Source organism: Acinonyx jubatus, chromosome F2 (genome assembly GCF_027475565.1).
Source record: "Acinonyx jubatus isolate Ajub_Pintada_27869175 chromosome F2, VMU_Ajub_asm_v1.0, whole genome shotgun sequence".
NCBI lineage: Eukaryota > Metazoa > Chordata > Mammalia > Carnivora > Felidae > Acinonyx > Acinonyx jubatus.
In genome coordinates, this window is record NC_069394.1 from 48,646,342 (window position 1) to 48,670,341 (window position 24,000).

At 34.3% G+C, this 24,000-nt stretch overlaps 2 protein-coding genes across 3 annotated transcripts in view; one reads left to right on the top strand and one right to left on the bottom strand.

Annotated features, from left to right (window-relative positions):
- Window positions 1-20,936, top strand: part of RMDN1 (regulator of microtubule dynamics 1) — a 54,142-nt gene extending 33,206 nt beyond the window's left edge. Inside the window, exons 5-10 of one of the 2 annotated variants that reach the window (XM_015074738.3) lie at window positions 12,343-12,432; window positions 15,747-15,802; window positions 17,239-17,326; window positions 18,560-18,590; window positions 20,213-20,346; window positions 20,790-20,936. In XM_015074738.3, coding sequence (XP_014930224.1) covers window positions 12,343-12,432; window positions 15,747-15,802; window positions 17,239-17,326; window positions 18,560-18,590; window positions 20,213-20,346; window positions 20,790-20,840 — 450 coding nt within the window. In that variant the 3' untranslated portion in view covers window positions 20,841-20,936. Of the gene's footprint in view, window positions 1-12,342; window positions 12,433-15,746; window positions 15,803-17,238; window positions 17,490-18,559; window positions 18,591-20,212; window positions 20,347-20,789 lie in introns of those variants that run through there. The other variant, XR_008292648.1, reaches the window with a different exon arrangement.
- WWP1 (WW domain containing E3 ubiquitin protein ligase 1) overlaps window positions 20,112-24,000 on the bottom strand; it is a 139,123-nt gene continuing 135,234 nt past the window's right edge. The window contains exon 24 of the mRNA XM_053208283.1: window positions 20,112-21,330. Within this exon, the coding sequence (XP_053064258.1) occupies window positions 21,306-21,330 (25 nt within the window). The 3' untranslated portion in view covers window positions 20,112-21,305. The remainder of the gene's footprint in view (window positions 21,331-24,000) is intronic.

Sequence of the window (24,000 nt, forward strand, 5' to 3'; positions counted from 1 at the left end):
AGTCTCTGGTTATATATATAATGTGCAAGTATTTTCTCCCATTATGTGAATTGTCTTTTTACTTTCTTGATGATGTTCTTTGATGCATAAGTTTTTAATTTTGAAGAAGTCCAGTTTTCTTTGATTGCTTGTGCTTTTGGTGTCATATCTAAACTCTTGTCCAGTCCAAAATTACACAGATTTTCACCTATTTGTTTCTAAGAGTTTTATATCTTTTAGCCTTTACATTTAGTCTTTGATCCTAAAAAGTTAACCTTTACACATGGTGAGGTAGGAGTTCAAATCCATTCTTTTCCATGTAAATTTCCAGTTGTCCCAGCACCATTTGTTGACTCTTTTTTCTCCATTTTCATCCTTGATGAGAATCAGTTGAACATAAATGTATGAGTTTATTTTTGAATTCTCAATTCTCTTTCATCAGTCTACATGTAAACCTGTTGGTCTTTGTGCCAGTATCACGATGTCTTCATTACTACAGCTTTGTGAAAAGTTTTGAAATAAGTAACTGTGAGTCCTCTGTTCTTTTTTAAGATGATTTTGAGAATTCTGAGTTTCTTCAATTTTCATACATATTTTAGGATCAGCTTATAAATTTCTGCAAAGGAGCCAGTTGGGTTTTTGATAGGGATTTCATGGAGTCTGTAGAGTAGTTTGGGGAGTAGTTTGCCATTTTGACAGCATTGTATCTTCCAATCCACAGACAAGTGTTGTCTTTCCATTTATTTAGATCCTTTTTTTTTTTCCAACAGTGTTTTGTAATTTTCATTGTGCAAGCCTTGTACTTCTTTGGTTAGATTTATTCTTTAAGTATTTTATTCTTTTTAATGCTATTGGAATTCTTAATTTCATTTTCAGATTGTTCATTGCTAGTGTATAGGAGTGCAACTGACATTTGATCTTATATACTATAGCTTTGCTAAACTCATTTATTGGTTTTATCTACTAGTTTTTTTGTAGATTATTTAGGGTTTTATTTTTTCTTTTTTTTCTTTTAGCGAGTAGGTGAGTGGACAAGAGGACAGAGGGGGAAAGAGAGAATCTTAAGTAGGCTCCACGCACAGCAGGGAGCCTGATAGGGGGCTCCATCCCATGATCATGGGGTCATGACCTGAACCAAAATCAAGAGTTGGACACTCAACTAACTTAGCCACCCAGGTTCCCCTATTTAGGGTTTTTCTTTTTTTTTCTTTTTAAAAAGTGAAAGTGAGGAAAAATAAATTTTAATAATTTAATCCAATAAAACCAAAATATTAATTCAGTTTGTGATCAATAAAAATAATTTTATTATTTTTTTTAATAGAATTTATGGTCCAGTTGGCTAACATACAGTGTGTACTGTATGCTTTTGGTTTTGGGGGTAGATTCCTGTGATCCATTGCTTATATACAACATGCAGTGCTCATCCCAACAAGTGCCCTTACAATGCCCATCACCCATTTTCCCCTCTCCCTCACCCCTAAGATTTTTCTATATATGACCATGTCATATATAAATAAACTATCTGTGCATAGTTTTAGTTTTTTCTTTACAATTTGGACACCTTTTATTTTTATATATATATATATTTTTTTTTTTAACGTTTATTTACTATTGCAAGACAGAGTCAGAGTGTGAGGAGGGGAGGGGCAGAAGGAGAGGGAGACACAGAATCCGAAGCAGGCTCCAGGCTCTGAGCTGTCAGCACAGAGCCTGATGCGGGGCTCGAACCCCCAAACCACAAGATCATGACCCGAGCTGAAGTCAGATGCTTAACTGACTGTGCCACCCAGGCGCCCTGGACACCTTTTATTTCTTAATCTTGCTTTGTTTTCCTGGCCAGAACTTCCAGTACAATGATGAGAAGTGACAAAAGCGGATATCTTTGTCTTGTTCCTGATTGTAGGAGGAAAGCTGCTAGGCTTTCACCACTAACTGTGACGTTAACTGTGGGCTTTCCATAAATGCTCCTAATCAGATTGAGAATGTTTCCTTCCAGCAACTAGTTTGTGGAGTGTTTTTATCATGAAAGGGTGTTGGAATTTGTCAGATGCTTTTTTCTGTGTCTGTTGAGATCATCATGTTGGTTTCTTCCCCCTTCATTCTGTTAATGTGGTATCTTCCCTCAATTGATTTTTGTATGGTGAATTAACCTTGTATTTTGGGATAAATCTCACTTGGTCATGTTGTGTAATTCTTTTAATAGGCTGCTGAATTCAGCTTGCCATTATTTTGTTGAGGAATTTTATATCATAAGAGACACTAGTCTTTAGTTTTCTTTTTTCTTTTTCTCTGGTTTTATTGAGGAAGAATTGACATACATCACTGTGTAAGTTTAAGGTCTACAGCATGGTGGTTTGATTTGCATATACTGTGAAGTGATTACTACAGTCGGTTCAGCTGATAATCCATCTTCTAATATAGATGCAGTAAAAAGGAAAGAGAAGAAAAAAAGAAAAGTATTTTTTCCTTGTGATGAGAACTCTTAGGGTTTACTCTCTTACCAACTTCTCTATATATGATACATCAAGTTTAGCTATAGTCTTCATGTTGTACATTACATCCCTAATATAGTTCACCCTTGAACAACAAGGGATGCTAATCCCTATGCAGTTGAAAATCCACATAAAACTTTTGACGTTCCAAAAACTTAACTTCTAATAACCTGTTGACTGGAAGCCTTAATGATAACGTAAATAATCAATACATTATTTTGTATGTTATAGGTCTTATATACTGTATTCTCCTATAAAGTAAATTACAGAAAAGAAAGTATTACTAAAAAAAAATCATAAGGAAAATAAATTCACACTGTATTTTCTCAAGAGAAATCCATGCATAAGTGGATCCACACAGTTTAAATTTGTGTTTTTCAGCTGTACTTATTTATTTTATAACTAGAAGTTGATACATTTTGACCATCTTCCTTCAATTCCCCTTCCTCCTACCTTCCGCCTCTGGTAGCCACAAGTCTTATGCCTTTTTTTTGTTTGTTTTTTAAGATTCCACATATAAGTGAAATCATACAGTACTTTTATTTCACTTAGCATAATGCCTTCAGAGTCTATCTATGTTGTTGCAAATGGCAGAATTTCCTTTTTTTTATACCTGAATAATATTTCATTGTGTATGTGTACACACACACACACACACACACACACATACACACACACAACTGCTTTATTCATCTTCTATTGGATCTGTACTTAGGTTGTTTCCATGTCTTGGCTATTGTAAACGCTACTATGAACATAGAGGTACAGATATCTTTTCAAATAGGTAATTTCATTTTGGGGGGATAAATTCCCAAGTAGAAATGATGGATCATATGGCAATTCTATTTTTAATTTGTTTTTGAGGATCTTCCATACTGTTTTCCATAGGGGCTGTAACAATTTAAAATCCCACCAACAGTGCATAAGGGTTCCCTTTTCTCCACATCCATGCCAGCATTTATTTCCTTTTTTTTTTTTAAGTTTATTTTTAGAGAGAGGGAGAGTGCACATGTGAGAGAGAGAGGGTCAGAGAGAGAGAGAATACCAAGCAGGCTCCGTGGGGCTCAATCCCATGACTGTGAGATCATGACCTGAGCCGAAATCAAGAGTAGAATGCTCAACCATCTGAGCCACCCAAGTGCCTCTATCTCTTTTTGATGATGGCCATTCTAACAGATTTGAGGTGATGCCTCATTGCTATTTTAATTTGCATTTCTTTAATGACTAGTGATGTTGAGCATCTTTTCATGCACCTGTTGGTCTTTCATATATCATCTTTGAATTTTTTTTTAATTTTTTTTTTTACATTTATTTATTTTTGAGAGACAGAAACAGAGTGTGAGCAGGGGAGGGGCAGAGAGAGAAGGAAACACAGAATCTGAAGCAGGCTCCAGGCTCTGAGCAAGCTGTCAGCACAGAGCCCGACACAGGGCCCGAACCCACAAACTGTGAGATCATGACCTGAGCTGAAGTCGGATGCTCAACCCACTGAGCCACCCAGGCACCTCAATATATCATCTTTGAAGAAATGTCTATTCAGGTCCTCTGCCCACTTTTTAATTGCACTGATTTTTCTTCTGCTGTTAAATTGTATGTAATTGTATGAATTATAATTCAGATATTAACCCCTTATTACATAGATCAGTTGCAAATATTTTCTCCCATTAGGTACACTTTTCATTTTGTTGATGGTTTATTTTCCTGTGCTGAAGCTTTTTAGTTTGATGTAGTCCCACTTGTTTATTTTTTATTTCATTGCCTGTGCTTTAGGTGTCATATCCAAAAAATCGTTACTAAGACCCATGTTAAGAGGCTTTATTCCTGTTTTCTTTAGGAGTTGCATAGTTTCAGGTTTTACATTTAAGCCTTTAACTTATTTTGAGTTAATTTTTGTGAGTGGTGTAACGTTTATTCCTTATACATGTGAATATCCAGTAACCCTAGTGCCATTTTTGTAGTCTGTCCTTCTCAATTGAATATTCGGGGCTCCCTTGTCAGATATTAGTTGACTGTATAGTCTTGGGTTTATTTCTGAGTTCTCAGTTCTGTCTCATTTGTTTGTTTTTATGCAGTGCCATGCTCTTTTAATGCCTATAGCTTTATACTTGTTCTCCTTTCTCAGGATTTCTTTGGCTATTCAGGGTCTTTGTGGTTCCCTATAAATTTTAGGTATGTTGTTTTCTACATCTGTAAAAAAATGCCATTGGTATCTTGATGAAGATTGTGTTGAATCTATACACAGATTTTGGTGGTATTGACATTTCAACAATATTAATACTTCCAGGGCACAAATAGTGATTACCTTTCAATTTATTTGTATCTTCTTTGTTTTCTTTCATCACTGTCTTGCAGTTTTCAGAGTAGAAATCTTTGGCCTTCTTATACACATTTATCCTATTTGGTTGTTTTTGAGGCTCTTGTAAATGGGATCTATTTCTTTGTCAGAAAATTTGTTGCTAGCATATAGAAATGCTACTGATATTTACATGTTAATTTTATATCTTGCAACTTTACTGAATTTGTTGATTAAACAGATTTTTGTTTGAATTTGGTTGCATCTTTACAACTTTCTATATATAGAATCATGTCATGTATGAATAGAGACATTCTACTTCTTCCTTTCCAATTCTGATACCTTTTATTTCTTTTTCTTGCCTGATTGCTCTGGGTAGGACTTCAATTACTGTGTTGAATAAGAGTGGTAAAAGTGGGTACCCTTGTCTTATTCTTGATCTTAGAGGACATCTTAAGCCTTTCATCATTGAGTATGATGTTAGCTGTGGTTTATCACGTATGGTCTTTATTATGTTGAGATATGTTCCTTCTATGTCTAATTCAACTTGTTAGGAGTTTTTTTTTTTTTTATCATGAAGGGATGTTGAATTTTGTCAGATTCTTTTTCTGCATGTATTAAAATATGATTCTTGGGGCGCCTGGGTGGCGCAGTCGGTTAAGCGTCCGACTTCAGCCAGGTCACGATCTCGCGGTCCGTGAGTTCGAGCCCCACGTCAGGCTCTGGGCTGATGGCTCAGAGCCTGGTGCCTGTTTCCGATTCTGTGTCTCCCTCTCTCTCTGCCCCTCCCCTGTTCATGCTCTGTCTCTCTCTGTCCCAAAAATAAATAAACGTTGAAAAAAAAAAATTCAAAATATGATTCTTTTCTTTCTGTTAATGTGATACATCACTTTGATTGATTTGTGTATGTTGAATTGTTTTTGCATCCCAGGGATAAATCCCACTTGATCGTGGTGAATGATTTTTTTAATGATCTACTGAATTTGGTTTGCTAGTATTTTACTGACAGTTTTTGCAACTATATTAGGTTTCTTTTGTTGTGATGTTTTGTGATGGTTTTGATATCAAAGTAACACTGGTGTCATAGAATACTTAGAGGCATGTTCACTTTTTCTGGGTTTTGTTTTTTTTTTTTTTGGAAGAATTGATAGAAGCTTGGTGTTAATTCTTTTTAAACATTTGGTAGAATTTACTAGTGAAGCCATCTGGTCCTGGCCTTCGCTTTGTTGGAAGTTCTTTTGATTACTAACTCTTTATTATTACTTATTATTCATTTATTCGGATTTTTTGCTTATTCTTACATCAGTTGGATTGTTGTTTCTAGGAATTTTGCAGGTTTTCTAGGTCACTTAATCTGTTGCCATATGATTGTTGCTACTATTCCTTTATAATCTTTTTTATTCCTAGATTTATTACTGAGGTGAGTAGTAATGTATGCCCTCTTTGACTGCTGATTTTAGTAATTTAACTTTTGTTCTCTTATTATGTCTAGTTAAAGGTTTATAAATTTTGTTGATCTTTTCAGAAAATTAACTTGGTTTTGCTGCTCTTCTCCATTTTTCCTATTCTTTATTTTATTTATCTCCACTCTAATCTTTATTATTCCCTTCCTTCTGTTTACTTTAGGTTAATTTGCTCTTCTTTTTCTAGGTTTTTGTTTTTTTTTTTTTTTTAATTTTAGAGAGAGAGTGTGTGAGCAGGGGAGGGGAGCAGGGGAAGAGAGAGAGAGAATCTTAAGCAGGCACCGTGCTAAGTGCGGAGCCGGACATGGGGCTCATGCCCATGATCCTGTGATCATGACTTGAGCCAAAATCAAGAGTTGGGAATTCAACTGACTGAGCCATCCAGGTGCCCCTTCTTTTTCTAGTTTCTTAAGGTATAAGGTTAGATTATTGACTTGATTTCTTGAAATATATATTTTTTATTTTTTTTCTTAAGTTTGTTTATTTTGAGAGAGAGCATGTGAGATTGAGCAGGGGAGGGGTATAAGACAGGGAGAGAAAGAATCCCAGGCAGGCTCCCAAACCCACAAACTACAGGATCATGACCTGAGCCAAAATCAAGAGTGGGATGCTTAACCAACTGAGACACCCAGCCACATCTTGATATCTTTCTTTAAGGTAACCATTTACAGCTATAAGTTTCCCTCTGAATACAATTTTGCTAAATCCCACAAATTTTGTTATGTTGTGTTGTTTTTGTTCTTAGGGAATTTAAAATTTTTTCTTGTGATTTCTTATTTGAATGTGTTATTTAGGAATGTGTTTTTTTAATTTCCACATAATTGTGAATCATCCAAATTTCCTTCTTTTATTAATTTCCATTTTCATTTTACTGTGGTCAGAGAACATACTTTGGTTTCTGTCTTTTAAAATTTGAGGCTTTTTTATGGCCTAGTATCTTGTCTATCCTGAAAAATATTCCATGTGAATTGAGAAGAATACGGTGTTGGGTAGAGTGTTCTGTACATGTATGCTAGCTAGGTCTAATTAGTATATAGTATTGTTTGAGTCTTCTGTTTGATGATTTTTTCCTAGAACTAATTTGATAATTTTTGACTAGTTCTATCCAGTCTTGGAAGTGGAGTATTGAAGTCCCCAACTATTACAGTTGAATTGTCTCTTTCTACATATATTTGTTTATAATTGTTATATGTTCTTGATACTGTTTTTCTTTGTCTCTCATGTAACAGTTTGGTTCCTAAAGTCTGTTTTGTCTGATATTAGATCATTATCTAATTCTAATTAGTATATCACTTCAGCTTTCTTGTGAGTACGGTTTATGTGCTAAACTTCCCTGTTTTTTGTTTATTGTTTTTACTGTTCATTTATTTTGGAAAGAGGGAGAGAGAACACAAGCTGGGGAGGGGTAGAAAGAGAGGGAAACACAGAATCTGAAGCAGGCTCTGAGCTGCAGCATAGAACCCAATGCAGGGCTCAAACCCACAGACTATCATGACCTGAGCCAAAGTCAGGTGCTTAAGTGACTGAGCCACCCAGGTGCCCTAAAACTTACCTGTGTTTTACTTTAAATGTATATACATTTGAATACATATATATTATATATATATGTATATAATATATATAATATATATGTATATATGTATATTGAATACATATATACATCTGAATCTAAATTGTAGACAGTATATAGTTGAATCATGTGTTTTAATACATTCTGCTGCTAATCTTTGTCTTTTAATTGGAGAGTTTAACCCATTCACATTTAAAGTGTAATTGACAATAAGAAGTTCTTTTGCAATTTTGGTATTTGTTTTCGATCTTTTAAGTCCTCCATTAGTGTCCTTTATTTAGTATTCCATAGATTTATTTTGTTTTGCCATTTTCATTCTTTTATTTCTTATACTGTATATTTTGAGTTATACTCTTAATGGTTATCCTGAGTAATATCATTACCATCATAATTTGTAATTACCAAGTTCATATTGGATGTCAACTTAATTTCAGTAGTATACCAACTTTGCTCTTATATATCTCTGCTCCCATCCCCTTATTCTGACACAGTCAGCTAGCATTTTGATCTTGGACTTCCCAGTCTCCAGAAATGATGAGTAATAACATTTCTGTTATTTTAGCTGACCACTCTAGTGTTTTGTTCTAGCAGGACAAGCAGACTAAAGCAGGTGTCCATGGTTTCTGATTTGGCTGTTAATCTTATTGAGGACCCTTTGTACATGACAAGTCATTTCTCTCCTATTTTCAAGATCATCTCTTTGTTTTTTTATCTTTGACAGTTTGATTCTGCTGTTTCTGGTTGTGGATCTCTTAAATTTATCTTATTTGGGGTTCTTTGTTTTCATCAAAGTAGAGAAGTCTTTGGCATTTATGTTTTTAAGTATTCATGCTACTCCCTTTCTCTCTTCTTCTCTCCTACTGGGACTCCTCTTATGTGTATTTTGGTAGACATGTGGGTGTCTCACAGGCCTCTGAGTCTGTGTTCATTTTTCTTCTTTCTTTTTACTTTCTGTTTCTCATAGAGTGTAATCTTAAGTGACCTGATACCTTCAAATTAGCGAATTCTTTCTTCTGTCCACATCCACTGTTGAGCCCTTAATTCAATGTTGTGAATTTTTTATTCCATTTAGTGTACTTCCCACCTTCAAAGTATATGTTTGGTTCCATTTTATAATCTCTGCCTCTTTATTGATAATTCTCTATTTAATGAGACATTGTTCTTAGTATACTTTAGTTCTTCAGACATAATTTCCTTGTTGAACATACATAAAGTCTAGGAAGCCCGACATCTGGGCTTCTTCAGGCATAGCTTCCTTTGATTTTTTTCCTCCTGTATGTGGGTTATATATTCTTATGTTTTGCATGCCCTGTAATTTTTTTGTTAAAAACTGGACATGTTAACTATTATAATACGGTAAATCTGGAAATCAGGTTCTCTCCTTTCCCAGAATTTGTTGTTGCTGCTTTTAGTATGTGTTGTTTTTTTCTTTTTTCTAAGATTTTGTTTTAAGTAATCTCTACACGCAACATGGGGCTCAAACAACCCTAAGATCAAGGGTTGCATGCTCTACCGATTGAACCAGCCAGGTGCTTGTGTTGTTTTTCTTGTAACTTCTTGACCAGATTCTGTAAAGTCTGTGTTCTTTGTTATACGTGGCCAAAGAAGTCTCTCCTCTCTTAGTTTAGTGGTCACCAAATGATTGGGCATACATTTTATAAAATGTTTGGAGCCAAAATGTTTTCCATTCTTGGTCATGGGGCTCTCTGTATGTGTTGGGACATACCATTAGCCCTTAGCTGGGCAGTTTTAAACTGTGCCTTGGCTTTCACTTTCAATTTGTGAAGAGCCTTAAGCTCAGGGCCTTCTCAGATCTTTCCTAAGCTTTTTGTTTTTGTTTTTGGCTATGGTGTTATTGCATAATTAGCAAAATGCTTTGCCATTTAATTCAATAACAAAATAATTCACATTTCACGATGCTTTCAAAGCATGACATTTGAAGTCCATTTTATCTTCCTTTGACCTATGCATTGGTAATAAAGTGTCATGGTATGGAGTATGCGTGGCACTCCAAATGCTTTCAGGTTATAATACTATCACTGTGATTTACAGTGTATGGAGCAGCAGTAAGAATCAGTTAAAATATTACATATGATCTCTTATCACAATTCAACCCTGCCATTGTTGAGCAAAGCCAGTCAATTCATAAGTGGTGAGTGTGACTGTGTTCTAGTAAAGCTTTATTTGTGAGCACTGAAATTTGAATTCAATATAATTTTCGTATGTCATGAAATATTCTTTTGGGTTTTCTTATTTATTTATTTATTTATTATTTTTTTTTAATGTTTATTTATTTTTGACAGACAAAGCATGAGCGGGGAAGGGGCAGAGAGAGAGGGAGACACAGAATCTGAAGCAGGCTCCAGGCTCTGAGGTGTCAGCACAGAGCTTGACGCGGGCTTGAACTCAAAGACTGCGAGATCATGACCTGAGCCAAAGTCGGATGCTTAACCGACTGAGCCACCCAGGTGCCCCATCTTTTGGCTTTTCTTTATTGAACCTTTCCAGCACCCTTAGGGACATCTCTTTACCTAGCCTTTCCTCCCAAGCTTTTCATTAGTTTATTTGCTGGAGACAACAGCAATCTAAGATATTAGTTTATAAATGTTTTCAGTAAATGCCCCCCCACCCTGGCACCCCAGAGACAGTTTTATCACTAGGGCCTTTTCAAGTTAGGTGAAATATGTACAAGGCCAGTCTTCCAAGGAGCCACCAAACAAGTCAGAACAAAGATTACAATTCTCCATGAGTGAGATCTGTTCTGTACCCTCAGGTATTAGGAATGGCGGGGGATGGGGGGGTGGGTGCTGTTTTATAGCTCTTGCTGAGATTGGGAGTGTGGGATGATAAAACAGCACAGAATTCACTATTCTCATTAGGAATAATCTGATACTTTGAATAAGCGTTCCCAGGTCACCTCAAGCCTTAGGTTAATTGCAGAGTTCCAAAAATAAGTTGATTTTGATAGTTGTTGCTCATTTTTTTTTTCAGTGCTTTTATGGAGAAGCAGAATTCAGAGTTCTTTACTTTGTCTTTTTCACTTACGTCACTCTTAGTTTTTGTTAATTTTAATCCAGTTTGGCAGTCTGCTTTTCATTTGGGGTTTTGGACCATTTACATTTAATGTGATTAATGATATTTTGGGGTTTAAATTTCCTATCTATTTGTTCCATCTGTTCATCTTCTTTTTCTGCCTTTTTTATTGATGATTTTTTGGATTCCATTTTATTTATTTCATTGACTTAATGGCTATAACTCTGTGTCATGTTGTTTAGCGGTTGCTTTAAGGTTTACAGCATACATCTTTAACTTACAGTCCACATCAAGTGATATAGCACTTCATATGTTAATAACTGCTCTTTGTGCTATTATTGTAATATATCTTTAACATCTGTCAAAAATCTCAAAATACTGCCAGTCTAATCAGGGAAGAATGTTTAGGATTCATCCATAAGCTTATGTTTGTTTTGCATATAGAAGATGGTGAGATACATAAGAGAAGGTGTTTTTATCCAGAGTTCTGATATGTGGGAGAAGATCAGAACAGCAAATTTGAAACCCTGTGTAACCATCTAGTCCCCTGGATTTAGGCAGCTGGGTAACTCTCAGTGGAGATTAAGTGAGCATAGCCTATAGAGGGGTGTGTGTGTGTGTGTGTGTGTGTGTGTGTGCACACGTGCACAAATTATGTTATGTTTTAAGTTATACTTTTTAAGTTTCAATAAACTTACCAAGATTTTGGCAGAAAATAGATTTAAACAGAAGTTTGTTTTAGTTAAAATCTTTGTGGTTATAATTCTTAAAACCCCACAGAAATAAGCTCAAATAAAAATGGAGGGGCGGTTTATTAGAAACTACTGTTTCTAATAAAACCCAAAGGCAGGGTGTTTTTGGTTCAGGAAAACCTGGTTTGATTGCTCTGAGGTTTATATTATCTCTTTGCTTTTTCCTGCACATCTTTTTCTCTGCAGACTCTTTTTCTCATTCTACATCTTGTGACTTTCTACAGCACTTGAATTTATGAAGCTTGGATATTAGGTATTTAGTCCTTAGGGACAAAACTCAGATTGTCTCAGTTTGGGTCTGTTATCCCATCTGTGGCTATGGGGACAACATCACAATTGACAGATGTGGCTCTTATTACTAGAACCGTGCAGATGTGGGAGAAGAAGCAGCTTGTAGAAAAGAGGATGAGAAAATAAAATGATAGTTATTCAATTGCAAATTTTTAAAAATTTATACTCTGGTTATAAACATGAATCATTGTCTCCTCATTGTGTTGATAACTTCCTTAGAGAGTCTGTATTCTTTACCTTGTATTATAATTCTCAATAGAGAACTATAGAACACGTCCTGTCCTTGAGTTCCTTAAGGGCCATGTCTACTTTACTTTGTATATGACAGTATATTTTATTCAGTTTTTATGCTAAGTTTTTGTTGAATGAGAATGACTATTGAGGAATAAATATTCAGTTTTACCTTGTATTGAGTGGAGTATTAGTGGGGTATTATTATTCTTATATGTTTTTTTCTTTCTATTTTTAGTGGTATGCAATCTGTATTAGTGATGTTGGAGATTATGAAGGCATCAAGGCTAAAATTGCAAATGCTTACATTATCAAGGAGCATTTTGAGGTACTGATGAATTTTAAAAGTCATTACTTTTTTTAATAGATTTCTGTTTCACTTATTTATTACTGTATAGCAAACCATCTAAAATTTAGAGACCTAAAGCAGTGACAGCTTATTTCTCAAAATTTTGTGGGTTTACTCTGTAGTGGTGCTTTGATCTGTTTGGTGTAACTGAGATCATTTAGATAGCTGTGTTCACCTCTGTCTTCAGCTGGGACGGGAATGTGCACGATATCCTGTCAAGTGACTGTTTCTCTCCGCTTTTCTTTATATTATTTAGTAGTCTAGCCCAAGTTTCTTTATAGCATGGTAGCTGGCTTCCAAGAATGAGCATTCCAAGGTAAAATTCCAGTGTGGAAACTTTTATCAGGCTTCTGTTTTGTATCACACTTAGTAAAGTCCTGTGGACCTAAACAAGTCATGTGGCCAAGGCAAGAGTTTGTGAGAGGGTGCTATATAAGGTCCTGAATACCCAGAGGTGTGGTCTAGTCTAACAATCTAACACAGTTGACAAATCCAATAGTAATAGTACTGTTAACAGTATTATCTCTGTGTGGGTATTTTGTATTTTAATATTTCCAGTTATTTTATAGTAAGCTCTTTGTTAGGTGTCAGATGTTTTCTAGGAGTTTGTATTTTTTATGATGCGCATAAACACTACTTCATTGTCCTAAGCAAAACTAAACAAAAAACTCCCAAAAAACTGACACTAAAAACCCAACATATTTATTTCTCTTGTGATATTTTAGACCATTGTAAAAATTCAAAGGAAGAGAATATGACGGAAACATACATGGGGAGAATGTTAGATAAGCTCTTTACTAGCCTTTCTGAATTTTATAGTTATAGTCTCAATTCACAGTTTATATAATGGGCAGTAGAAAAGCTAGGAGTCAGGAGTCCTAGTTTTTTATTCAGACATCAATAGTGTGTATATATACACACACACACACACACACACACACACACGTGTATGTGTGTGTATGCATATATATATATATTTCCATTTAATAATATGCAACATTTTTCACATTTTAAGAACTTTAAAATCAGATTATATTATATAATCAGTGGTATCCTATAATTGGCAGTGCTTTTTTCTTTTTAGTGGTACATATAATAATGACATATTGTAACTTTCACAGTATCTTAGATTCGGTGAAATGCCATAGTTTGCTCAGTGGCATTAAAAAAAATTGCCTAAATTATTCTGTGCTATATGATGTAGAAATATGTGACAAATAAATTCAATGTGAAAAATTAAAAATTGCAGGAAATTGTATTAATGGAAACAGAAAAGGCTATATTTTTTAAAAATGATGCATTGCAAGTTTCATGTGTGTCTAAGTATATTTAAACAATAATAATGTTTAGTATTTACATACTAAAAAGATCATTTATACTATTATTTCTAATTCCATTATTATATCCAAACCCATAAGGAATTACTGTCTTTGGATTGTTGTTGTTTTAAAGATTTTATTTTAAGCAATCTCTACACCCAACATGAGGCTTGAACTCACAGCCCCCAAGATCAAGAGTTGCATGCTCCACCGACTGAGCCAACCAGGCACTCCTATCTTTGGATGGTTTTTTAAAAACACTTCAACTAATGGCAGGAAGAATTATAAAAGAAAGGGTTTACTTGAGAGTAGTCCCTCTCAACTCCTCCTGTAAGAAAATTAAATTCCCCTAGGCATCCATTGTATGTTACGAGTTAACTTTTCTCCCTTGCATCTAGAATGGTACTAGCTCTATACCATTCTTGGTAGATTGGAGAAAGTTATTCATATAATTTTTTGTAGGGCTTAATTTTCTAGTGGAACTCCAGTTAGGAAAGGATGGTTAGTGTATAAGTTGTGTATACTTTTCTTTTTTAATTTATTTATTTTGAGAGAGAGTGAGAGAGGGCATGAGCAGGGGAGGGACAGAGTGAGACACAGAATCTGAAGCAGGCTCCAGGCTCTAAGCTGTCAGCACAGAGCCTAACTCAGGGCTCGAACCCATGAACTGTGAGATCACGACCTGATACAAAGTTGGACACTTAACTGACTGAGCCATCCAGGTGCCCCTAAGTTGTGTATACTTTAAAACATATTTTGCTATAAATCATATGACTATATTTAGTGGAAAAGTAAAATAAGGTCAGTGCTGATTCTTACCCATATTATTGAAGCAAGATTTCTAAGTCCTACTCAGCCTTATTCTAGGTATTACTTCTGCTTCCATTAATCAATGTCAGTAGTAAATTGATACTTTTGACAAGTAAAATTAATAATGATGTTGGTGATAGAAGATATTACTGTGTTAAGTACCTCCTATTACTTGCTCATTTAATTTTTTACCACAACACTATAAAGTAGGTATATTATTCTCTCAATTCTATAAAACAGCAAACTCAGGCCTTGGCAAGAAGAGAGAACTTGCCAAGGTCAAAAAGGTAGAAGTCACTGAGCTGTGATTTAAATTCTGTCAGTCTTGGCTTCAGAGCTCACATTGATAACCAGTTACAAATATTTTAAAATGCGTATCTCATAATTACTAACTGAAAGTGAAAATGTGGGTTTACTGAAAAGCATAAAATAGAAGGTCTCAATTTTTTAACAAGGGTCTTTTATTTTTAATAGGATTAACATTAATCTGAGATATTCTTAGTGGGTTCAACAAAGTAATTGAAAAAAGGAATAGTTGGGTTAAAGTTAATCTGTAGTTTATGCTTTACATTAATTCACATAGGACTTTCACATAGTAAATAGAAATTAGGGAGACTTTATCAATGTATTTTACATTGCATATAATTGTTTTACTAATAAATTCTGTGACTAAATAGCATTTTTCCTTTGTTAAGGATAAATGGGGAGGTTGAATAAATTCTAAATACAAGAAGAGACTTTGTAAAATTATTATGTAACTTTTTTCTTATTTTAGTAAATAATGCTATTTAATGCAATATTCATATAGAACTTGCCAAAAATAACTTCCTTTTCTTATCTAGAAGAAACGTTGAGAACTATAGTTTTCAAAATGAGATTGATTTACAGATTTCATGTTTTTTCTCATATTGATAAATCCTATCAGGATTTATTGCCAAACTTTATAAAACAGAACCTTTAATACAAGTCATTAACAGTGTATTGAAATGAATTTATTAACCAAATTAAAGAATCAAGAGGGAAAAAGCTGATATTCATTATCCTAGAAGGATTGAAATGCGGGGTTGCCAAAAAACTTTTACATCATGGCTTTATGCTTGCTGAAACACAAGCATTATTTGTGTTTAGAACACAGATATGATTGACCTTCTCCTTTCTTGTTAGAAAGCAATTGAACTGAACCCAAAAGATGCTACCTCCATTCACCTTATGGGTATTTGGTAAGAAAATTTCTTAAGTAAATATTTCAGTCATACTTAGTATGATCTTATTTTGTAGTATATGAAACAAGATGTAAAATATTTAAAAGTATTTGACATTCATGAGTATTTAGTTCATTATATTAACTAGCAGCTTTATGTATTGTTAGAAAATACTAAATTTGATTGTAATTGTGTTAACCATTGTTGTTCAGATCACTTAGAAGTAAATACTAAGATGAAAAAGGCGTTAAAACTTCTTGCTAGACTTTGAAATTCCGTTTGTTGGGAAAGATTATTTTTATCCAATGAAATTGGATTCATCTAATTATGTAGCAATACAGTTTGATGCTCTAAGAGAGTCTTTGCATCTTCAAAGTGTATAAAATACAGTCTGATTCATCTGAACAGCAATATAATTTTGACTTTTAGTATCTTTCTAAAAGAAAGATATTTATCCTTTCTTGAGACAGGTTTGCCATGTTTTCTTTGGGTGTAGTCTGCAGATCTGAATATTTTATTGTCTTCTTTTTGGTGTAAAAAACCTTGTATCAGACTCTTAAAGAGTTAAGTATCCTTCAGGGCCATATTAAACTAACAAAACGCTTTCTGAGGACTAATGATAATGGAGAGACAGTCACTAAGTCAGATGCTAGGGAGTAAACATGAATGAGATACAAGTCTACCTCAAGGAATTCAGACCATAGTCAGAGATCTAGCACTTTTTCCCCTACTTCTATCAGAAATTTGTCAAGATCTTTGGATGTTAATCATTTGCTTCACTCTTTCAAATAGGTAGGCTTAAGTTGTGTTTTGTCATTGTTATTTATGCATATCATGTTTGGTTTTGTCATTTTACTTAAAAATTTTTTTAATGTTTATTTTTGAGGGAGACAGATCGTGAGCAGGGGAGGGGCAGAGAGAAAGGGAGACAGAGAATCTGAACCTGACTCCAGGCTCTAAGCCATCAGCACAGAGTCCAATGTGGGGCTCAAACCCACGTACTGCAAGATCATGACCTGAGCCACTGAGCCACCCAGTCACCCCATGGTTTTGTCAATTTTTTAAAAACTTCTCTGAGTTAGTCTTTCTAATGCAAAAAATAGGGGTAATGATCCAAACTCATTTAGTCCTTGTAAGGAGTGGATGAGAGATAATCACCTAGCACCTGAAACAAAGTGAGCACTTAGTGATGAATGATATATGCTGTTATCATTACTAGTACTATCGCCAACTATTTATATTAATCACAAAATATACCTTAATTGATGGATCAATATAAACCAGTCTCTGGGTAATTTAGTAGGCATATTAACCTACTGGATATTATTATGTAAAGTACAAATTGTTTAAACGTACAACAGAAGATACGTTTTATATGTAAAGACGCTTAGTTTTCTTAAGAGAAAAAAAAAGGTGAATTACAGATATATAGATGTTATTTTATTTCTCTATAGGTGTTATACATTTGCTGAAATGCCTTGGTATCAAAGAAGAATTGCTAAAATGCTGTTTGCAACTCCTCCTAGTTCCACCTATGAGGAGGTAGTGTGCTGTCCTTTATTAAGTTAGTACTGGTTTCCTAACTGCAGTGCCATTCTACAGTGTCCATATCTGGAGCTCTGATCAGTGAGGCATTTGAGCACGTTTCTAACCATCCAATGCAACTATCTTATCACAAAGGCTTAATACTTATAATCTATGACTGGTGAGTGGTTTTTTTTCTTTAGGTGAGTGGCTGATGACTCTGGTATGTTGTTAGCTATAATAGCTCATGGCTAAAATTTATCATTTTCTATTTGAAACCTATATACCATATAAAAGTCATAAAATAGAACAAGAAATTCAACAGCTGCTGTTCAGCATGTTTTAGGTACGTGTTCTACACACTACAATTTACCTAGAGAAGAAAGTGTGTATTTGTATAGATAAAGAGTAATTGTAACTTTTTTTAAAAAGTGGGGTTGAAAGGTTCATACTCTTATATTTTCAAGGCCTTTTGCTTCCTTGTTAAAAATAAAATTTGAAAGGGATTTCTGGGCAAATATTTTGAGTTAACATCACTAAAATTTTCAGAGTAAGGAGATAAGGCCATTGAAAAAGCTTCCATAATACCTATACCATAACAAGGAGCTATGTTTTTCTTCTGGGAAATAATATTGTAGAATTTGATGTAAAAATATTTAGTTGAAAAATTAGAACACAGTGGGGAAATACTGCTATTAAAAAGAATATATTCTAAGAAAATACTGTCAGCTCTACTATAACATGTTAGTTATGTTTCTAAGAAATCAGTTAATACATTATAAAAACAGTCGAAGTGGAACAAAAAGAACTAAGAGTTTCAGATTCACAATAGCATTTTATGTTGGAATTTCAGTAATAAAGGAGTTTTAAAAATTTATTGGTACAACCTATATACCACTGAGTAAATTTAGCTTTTGATTTTATCAAGTTTTTACTAGTAGTGACTATTATGATTTAAGAAGAGAAAGATCAGAATAGCTCTGTTGCATATGATGATGTTCTTTCTCTCTGCACTTGATGCTTGGTTGGTACAAGTTCTGAACAGCAATCAAGTTATTACTTGAAGTGGTCCATATACCGTAATCTGTGCTCCGATGATTTAATAATATGTTCAATTTTGCTGTGTTAACTCTGTCAATGAATTGGACTTTAAGATATCTTAATTTACTTCCTGACTTTTGAACAAAAGTTTTTTTTAATATTGATTTTGTTATAACCCTTTTCATTATGTTTGGGTTGTGTTTTTAACAGGCCTTAGGCTACTTTCACAGGGCCGAGCAAGGTAACATTTTTAATTTCACATACTAATACAGTTAAAATCATATGAATGCTTTATATAGAATAGAAATTTTTATTTAATATCCTCATTTTTTAAATGTTTATTTTTGAGAGAGAGAAAGAGAGTACGAGCCAGGGAGGGGCAGAGAGAGGGAGACACAGAATCTGAAGCAGGCTCCACGCTCTGAGCTGTCAGCACAGAGCCCGCTGTAGGGCACAAACTCATGAACCATGAGATCGTGACCTGAGCTGAAGTTGGACACTTAACTGACTGAGCCACCCCTATAATAGAAATTTTTAAAATAAAATATTACTTATTCTGATCTACTTCTTTTTGCAGTAGACATTATCAAATATTTGTTAGTCTTTATTCAGTAAAGATCACCTGAGGAAGAAGTAGGTTGCTGCTGAATTTAGAGCTACAGTTCTGGAATGGTCCTTTATTTGATATAATTCAACCTTCCTTTTGAGAGGAGGCTTTGACATGTTAACTCTCTTATTCAAGATTATACAGCGGATTAGGAACATTTATTATGTATTTAAATGTTTAAAATTTTTTTATTGAGACATAATTGACATACTACATTATGTTAGTTTCAGGTGTACAGCATAAGGATTCTTGTATGTTGTAAATGATTACAATAAGTCTAGTTAATGACTACCACATTTTTAAAAATTTTTCTAAGATTTACTCTTTTAGCAACTTTCAAATAGCACTTAAATAAGACGTCTTGTTTTTAAACCAGGCCAGTTTTTGTTTTGTTACAGATATTGTCTTCTTTTGTGAAGAGTTTCATGTCACTCTTGCTTTGAAGAAATGGCCAGCCCTACAAAACTGACACCAGCCCATCCTAAGTTCTTCCTTTTTAAATTTAATAGCACAAACTAGAAAAGTAAAGGACATAAGCATATGTTACCAAATACACCCAAGAAACCACTGTAATTTTATTTCTATAAAATTAATCAGAAGAATATTAAAGACTGTATTAGAGAGCCTACTTATATGGACTTGTTCAAATGCTTTTCTGATAGCAAAGCATTTAAAAAAAACATTTCTTATAAAGAATTGAGTCTGCATGTTAAACTGTCAGTAATATATTCTGATATGCTCTATTACTGTCTTTCACTGATAACCTGTTATGGTGGTAGATCTATAGATCATGAATATGAATTTGGGAATAAAATTTCCTCAGAGGGATTTAGAAGCATAATTGCCAAATAAAACCTAGAGCCTTAAAGGAATAAGGGTTTGGGGTGTTGAGAAAAAAGCATGGTCATGTCTTACAGAGCTAAAAAAAATCCTCAATAATTATAGTCATCTCCAGGTTTTACTCTAGGTCAGTTTACTCCAGGTCAGTTCTCCTGAGCAACCTTTCTTTAAGGACCATATCTGGTTTAGAAGCTCCTCCTTGGCTCCCATTACCTGTTACTTCTCCCATCATGTAGTAGACACTGAATGAATGATACTTAACCAGCATTTTTCTGAGATAGGAATAGTTGAATAAAAGAATTCGAGTTAGCCTAATCTTTTATTGACCACATAAATTTATTATTGGAATTTAGACTGAAAAAATTAAGCCTCTACAAGTATGTCATCTGAAATAAATTTTTCTTTCTTCTATACAGTGGATCCAAATTTCTACAGCAAAAACTTGCTTCTTTTAGGAAAGACCTATTTGAAGTTACACAACAAAAAGCTTGCTGCCTTCTGGCTAATGAAAGCCAAGGACTATCCAGCACACACAGAGGAGGATAAACAGGTAACACATCTCCAATAAATTAAGGCAGATAGGTTTCTATTGAGGCACTATTAAATGTGAAGTAAGAACTTCTTTAAAAACTATCTAAATGCACATTGTTGAAAACAAGAGTATTCATTTCAAATGTGAGTTCATTAACATTTCCATTAATTTCTGTATGCAAATGTTTAGTTACTATTAACAGATGTTATGAGTTACTTGCTGCCTTATTCCTGTTTGACATACATGACAGATCAAATAAGATTTCTAAAACCAAAGGCAACGGATGTGTATTAACATGGAAGAGTCTTACCCAGTCACTGTTAAATTTTATTTTTACAATGTGCTATCCTGGTTTTTGGGAACTCTTAGAAACAAACCAGAGCCCACTTTATGAACTTAGATTTCACAAGTTGATGTCTATGCTGTGCTGTTTATTTATAACGTGTATTTTTCCATTTTAGATACAGACAGAAGCTGCTCAGTTGCTTACAGGTTTCAGTGACCAGAAATGAGAATTTGTCAGAGAAGAAAGTACATGAAGTATCTAAGAAACACTGCCTTTTCATCACATTACAAAGATAATACATAAATAACATATAAACCATAAATGTGTTCTATGGCTGTTTTCTCAGTTTCTTTAATGTAACCATTTAACAAATTTAAATATACAAAATCTTAAGTTTCTTCACAGGTAACAAGGCAAAAGAAATAATTGCCATAAGAGTGGTAAGGACATCTCCCTGGCTCAGAGGCAGAGATATTGTGCACTTAGGACACCAACAATACAAAGTGGTGTAAGACTTCTAAGGGAGAATGGATCACATCAGAATGGGACATCAATAAAAGAAAGTTTTGTTTAAGAGGTGGTATTGGGGGAATGCATTGTCAAGTTGGACTGATGCAAAGTTGAGATCTTGCAGAGAAGGTGCAGTGAAAATTAGGAGGTTAGGATGTTGAGGGTTCTTGGTATAAAGTAGTTAAGTGATGGATCTTGGAACCAACCTGCATAAGGAAAAAACTCAAGTCAGGAGAGGACGGAAAATGGGAGTGGTTTCTTCTTTTAATGTGACATAGACCCGCAAGTGGAGGACTGATTTTTGTCACTAGACAAAACCCAAATTCTATTTTCTAATGTGAAAGGAACGCAGAACTCAAGGGTGAAATAGAAATGAAGATGTTTTAAATAGGACAGTACTACTTGAGGCTGGGATGCCCCCACTGCAGAACTGTTTTATAAAAAGGATAATCTTGAATGTCACTTAGATAAACCAAAGTATGTGTAGAGGTGGGTTTTCCCCCAAAGGATTTGGGAATTGTATTGTTAAAGTAAACTCTATTGGTAGGGGCTGTTTCTGTGTTATCCTCGATAAAACCAGGATGTGTATGTATGTTCGAACTTGAAAACTTCATCTCCAGTTGCTAATCTTTTGCTATATTTTACTTACATGTGTATATATTCACATATTTATATATACATATTTCTGAAGTTTTGGAATTAATTGTAGATAACATATTTCATCCCTAGATATTTCAGCATGCGTTTTCTTAGAATCAGGACATCCTTTAAACAAAAACCCATTATCACAATAAAAAGTTAACAGTAATTCTTTTAACATCTAATATCCAGCTATTTTCAGATTTTCTCAAATGTCCCAGAATGTCTTACACTTTTAAAAATCCAGAACAGTTCTCCCATCTTTTTTTTTTTTCCTCACATCATTCATTGACTTTTTGAAGAGGACGGTCCAGTTATCTTCAATTGTCCCTTATTCAAGATTTATCTTACTACACTTTGAGAACCACTTTTCCATCTTTTTTCCAGTGATTTTAATTATATGTTAGATCTTCTTTGCCTAATTTTTTAAACTTCTCTGATTTTTTTTTTTTTTAATTTCTTTCATTTTCTTGTCTGAGTTTGTTCCTCCCATGTTCCTTATTTCTCCCAGGTCTCATTTTCTTCCTCTGATACATTCCTTCCGAGATGTTTGTCTTTTTCTTGTTTTTTTTTTTTTTTTTCTGATTCCAGTCAGCAGGCATTTCACGTTTTCATGTAGTTTGTCCAGTTCTTTTTGAATTTCTAATTTGAATTTTTTTGTTTCTACAGTTTATATTTAACTCATATCAGTATAGTGTGTTAAAAAATTGTTTTCAGCATTTTCATCTGAAAATTTCTCATTTTTAATTTTCTCATTAGAGGGACTTTTAATATTTTTTGAAGCTGTGATTTGTGTGTGTGTGTGTGTGTAGTTACCAGCCATACCAACTAATCAAATGGGAAGTGAGGGGTTTTGATTCGTTCAAGGATAACTTCTGGTAAGTAGTTTTTGTGAAATTCAGTGAGAGAGCCTTTGGCGGGGGGAGGGGGAGTCATCTGATATTTTTTAGCGCTATTAAATTTTTGCTTTGAAATCATAGATTCATAGGGAGTTGAGCGGGAAAAGGTACAGCAGTCCCAGAGGTAACATAGAACTATAGTACAGTATCAAAACCAGGAAATGGGTATAGCCCACAGACCTGATTCAGATTTTACTTCTAAATGCTCTCACGTGTGTGTGTTCTATGTAATTACGTCACATGTAGATTTTTAGCTGACACTACAATCAAGCTATACAACCGTTCCACCAAGTCACAAAAAACTCTAGTGCTATCCTTTTATGGTCACACCCATCCACCTTCCCTCCTTACCACCATCCCTAATCCTGGTAACCACTAATCTCTCCTTTATAATTTTGTCTTCAAGAGTGTCATAAAATGGAATCATAGTGTATGTGACCTTTTGAGAATTGGTTTTTTTCATGTGACCTAATTCCTTTAAGATCTAAATCTAGTCAGTGGTTGATTCCTTTGCACTGTTGATTCTATTTCACTGTATTTAGTGTACCTGTTTAACCATTCACTGAAGAGTATTTAGGCTGTTTCCAATCTTTGGCTCCTATGAACATTAGGTACAAGTTATATCCATACCCAGGAGTGTGTGGTTGCTGGGTCTAATTTATAGAGCTATTATCTTCCTTCTAATAATAAGGGATAAGCTCACTTCTCCAAGATGTGGTATGGCTCTTAAGATTCTGATTTATGTGCACTTTGTCTCTACTTTTTGACTTTCCAGGAGTTTGATTCACCAGGTTTTACAGTGGTTCTTGGCATTTCCTCACCCACAGTGAGACCTACTACTTTTGGGGAAAAACCCTAGGACCCCATTTATTCTTCTTCCTGTGCAGTCCCCACTTAACTGTTCTTGTGTATGTTCCAGACGTGATTGCTAGTTTGAGATGCTGATTTCCTCACACACATGTGGACAGATGTTTGCAGTATTCTTAACATATTATAGACATGGGCTGTTGGTGATTATAATTACCTCTTCTTGTGGGTATCCTAATTTCGTTCTTTTGAGGATTGAGAATAAATATGGATTTGAAAAGTGGCTACTCTATAAAAAATCTGAAAGCTCTGTTAACTTGTTAGCAAAATTTTCCCGAGTGTTTAATCACAGACTGAACTAGCTATGGACTTTGTAAAAATGACTTCTTTCAGATGCACTTTCTTACCTATAAGCATCACCACAACAAAGAAAAAGCAGACACACCAACCTTAGGGAGTTGTGACGATGAAAGAGAACATGTAAAAGATTTATCAGTAAATATTAAAAAAAATTTTTTTTGTTTATTCTTG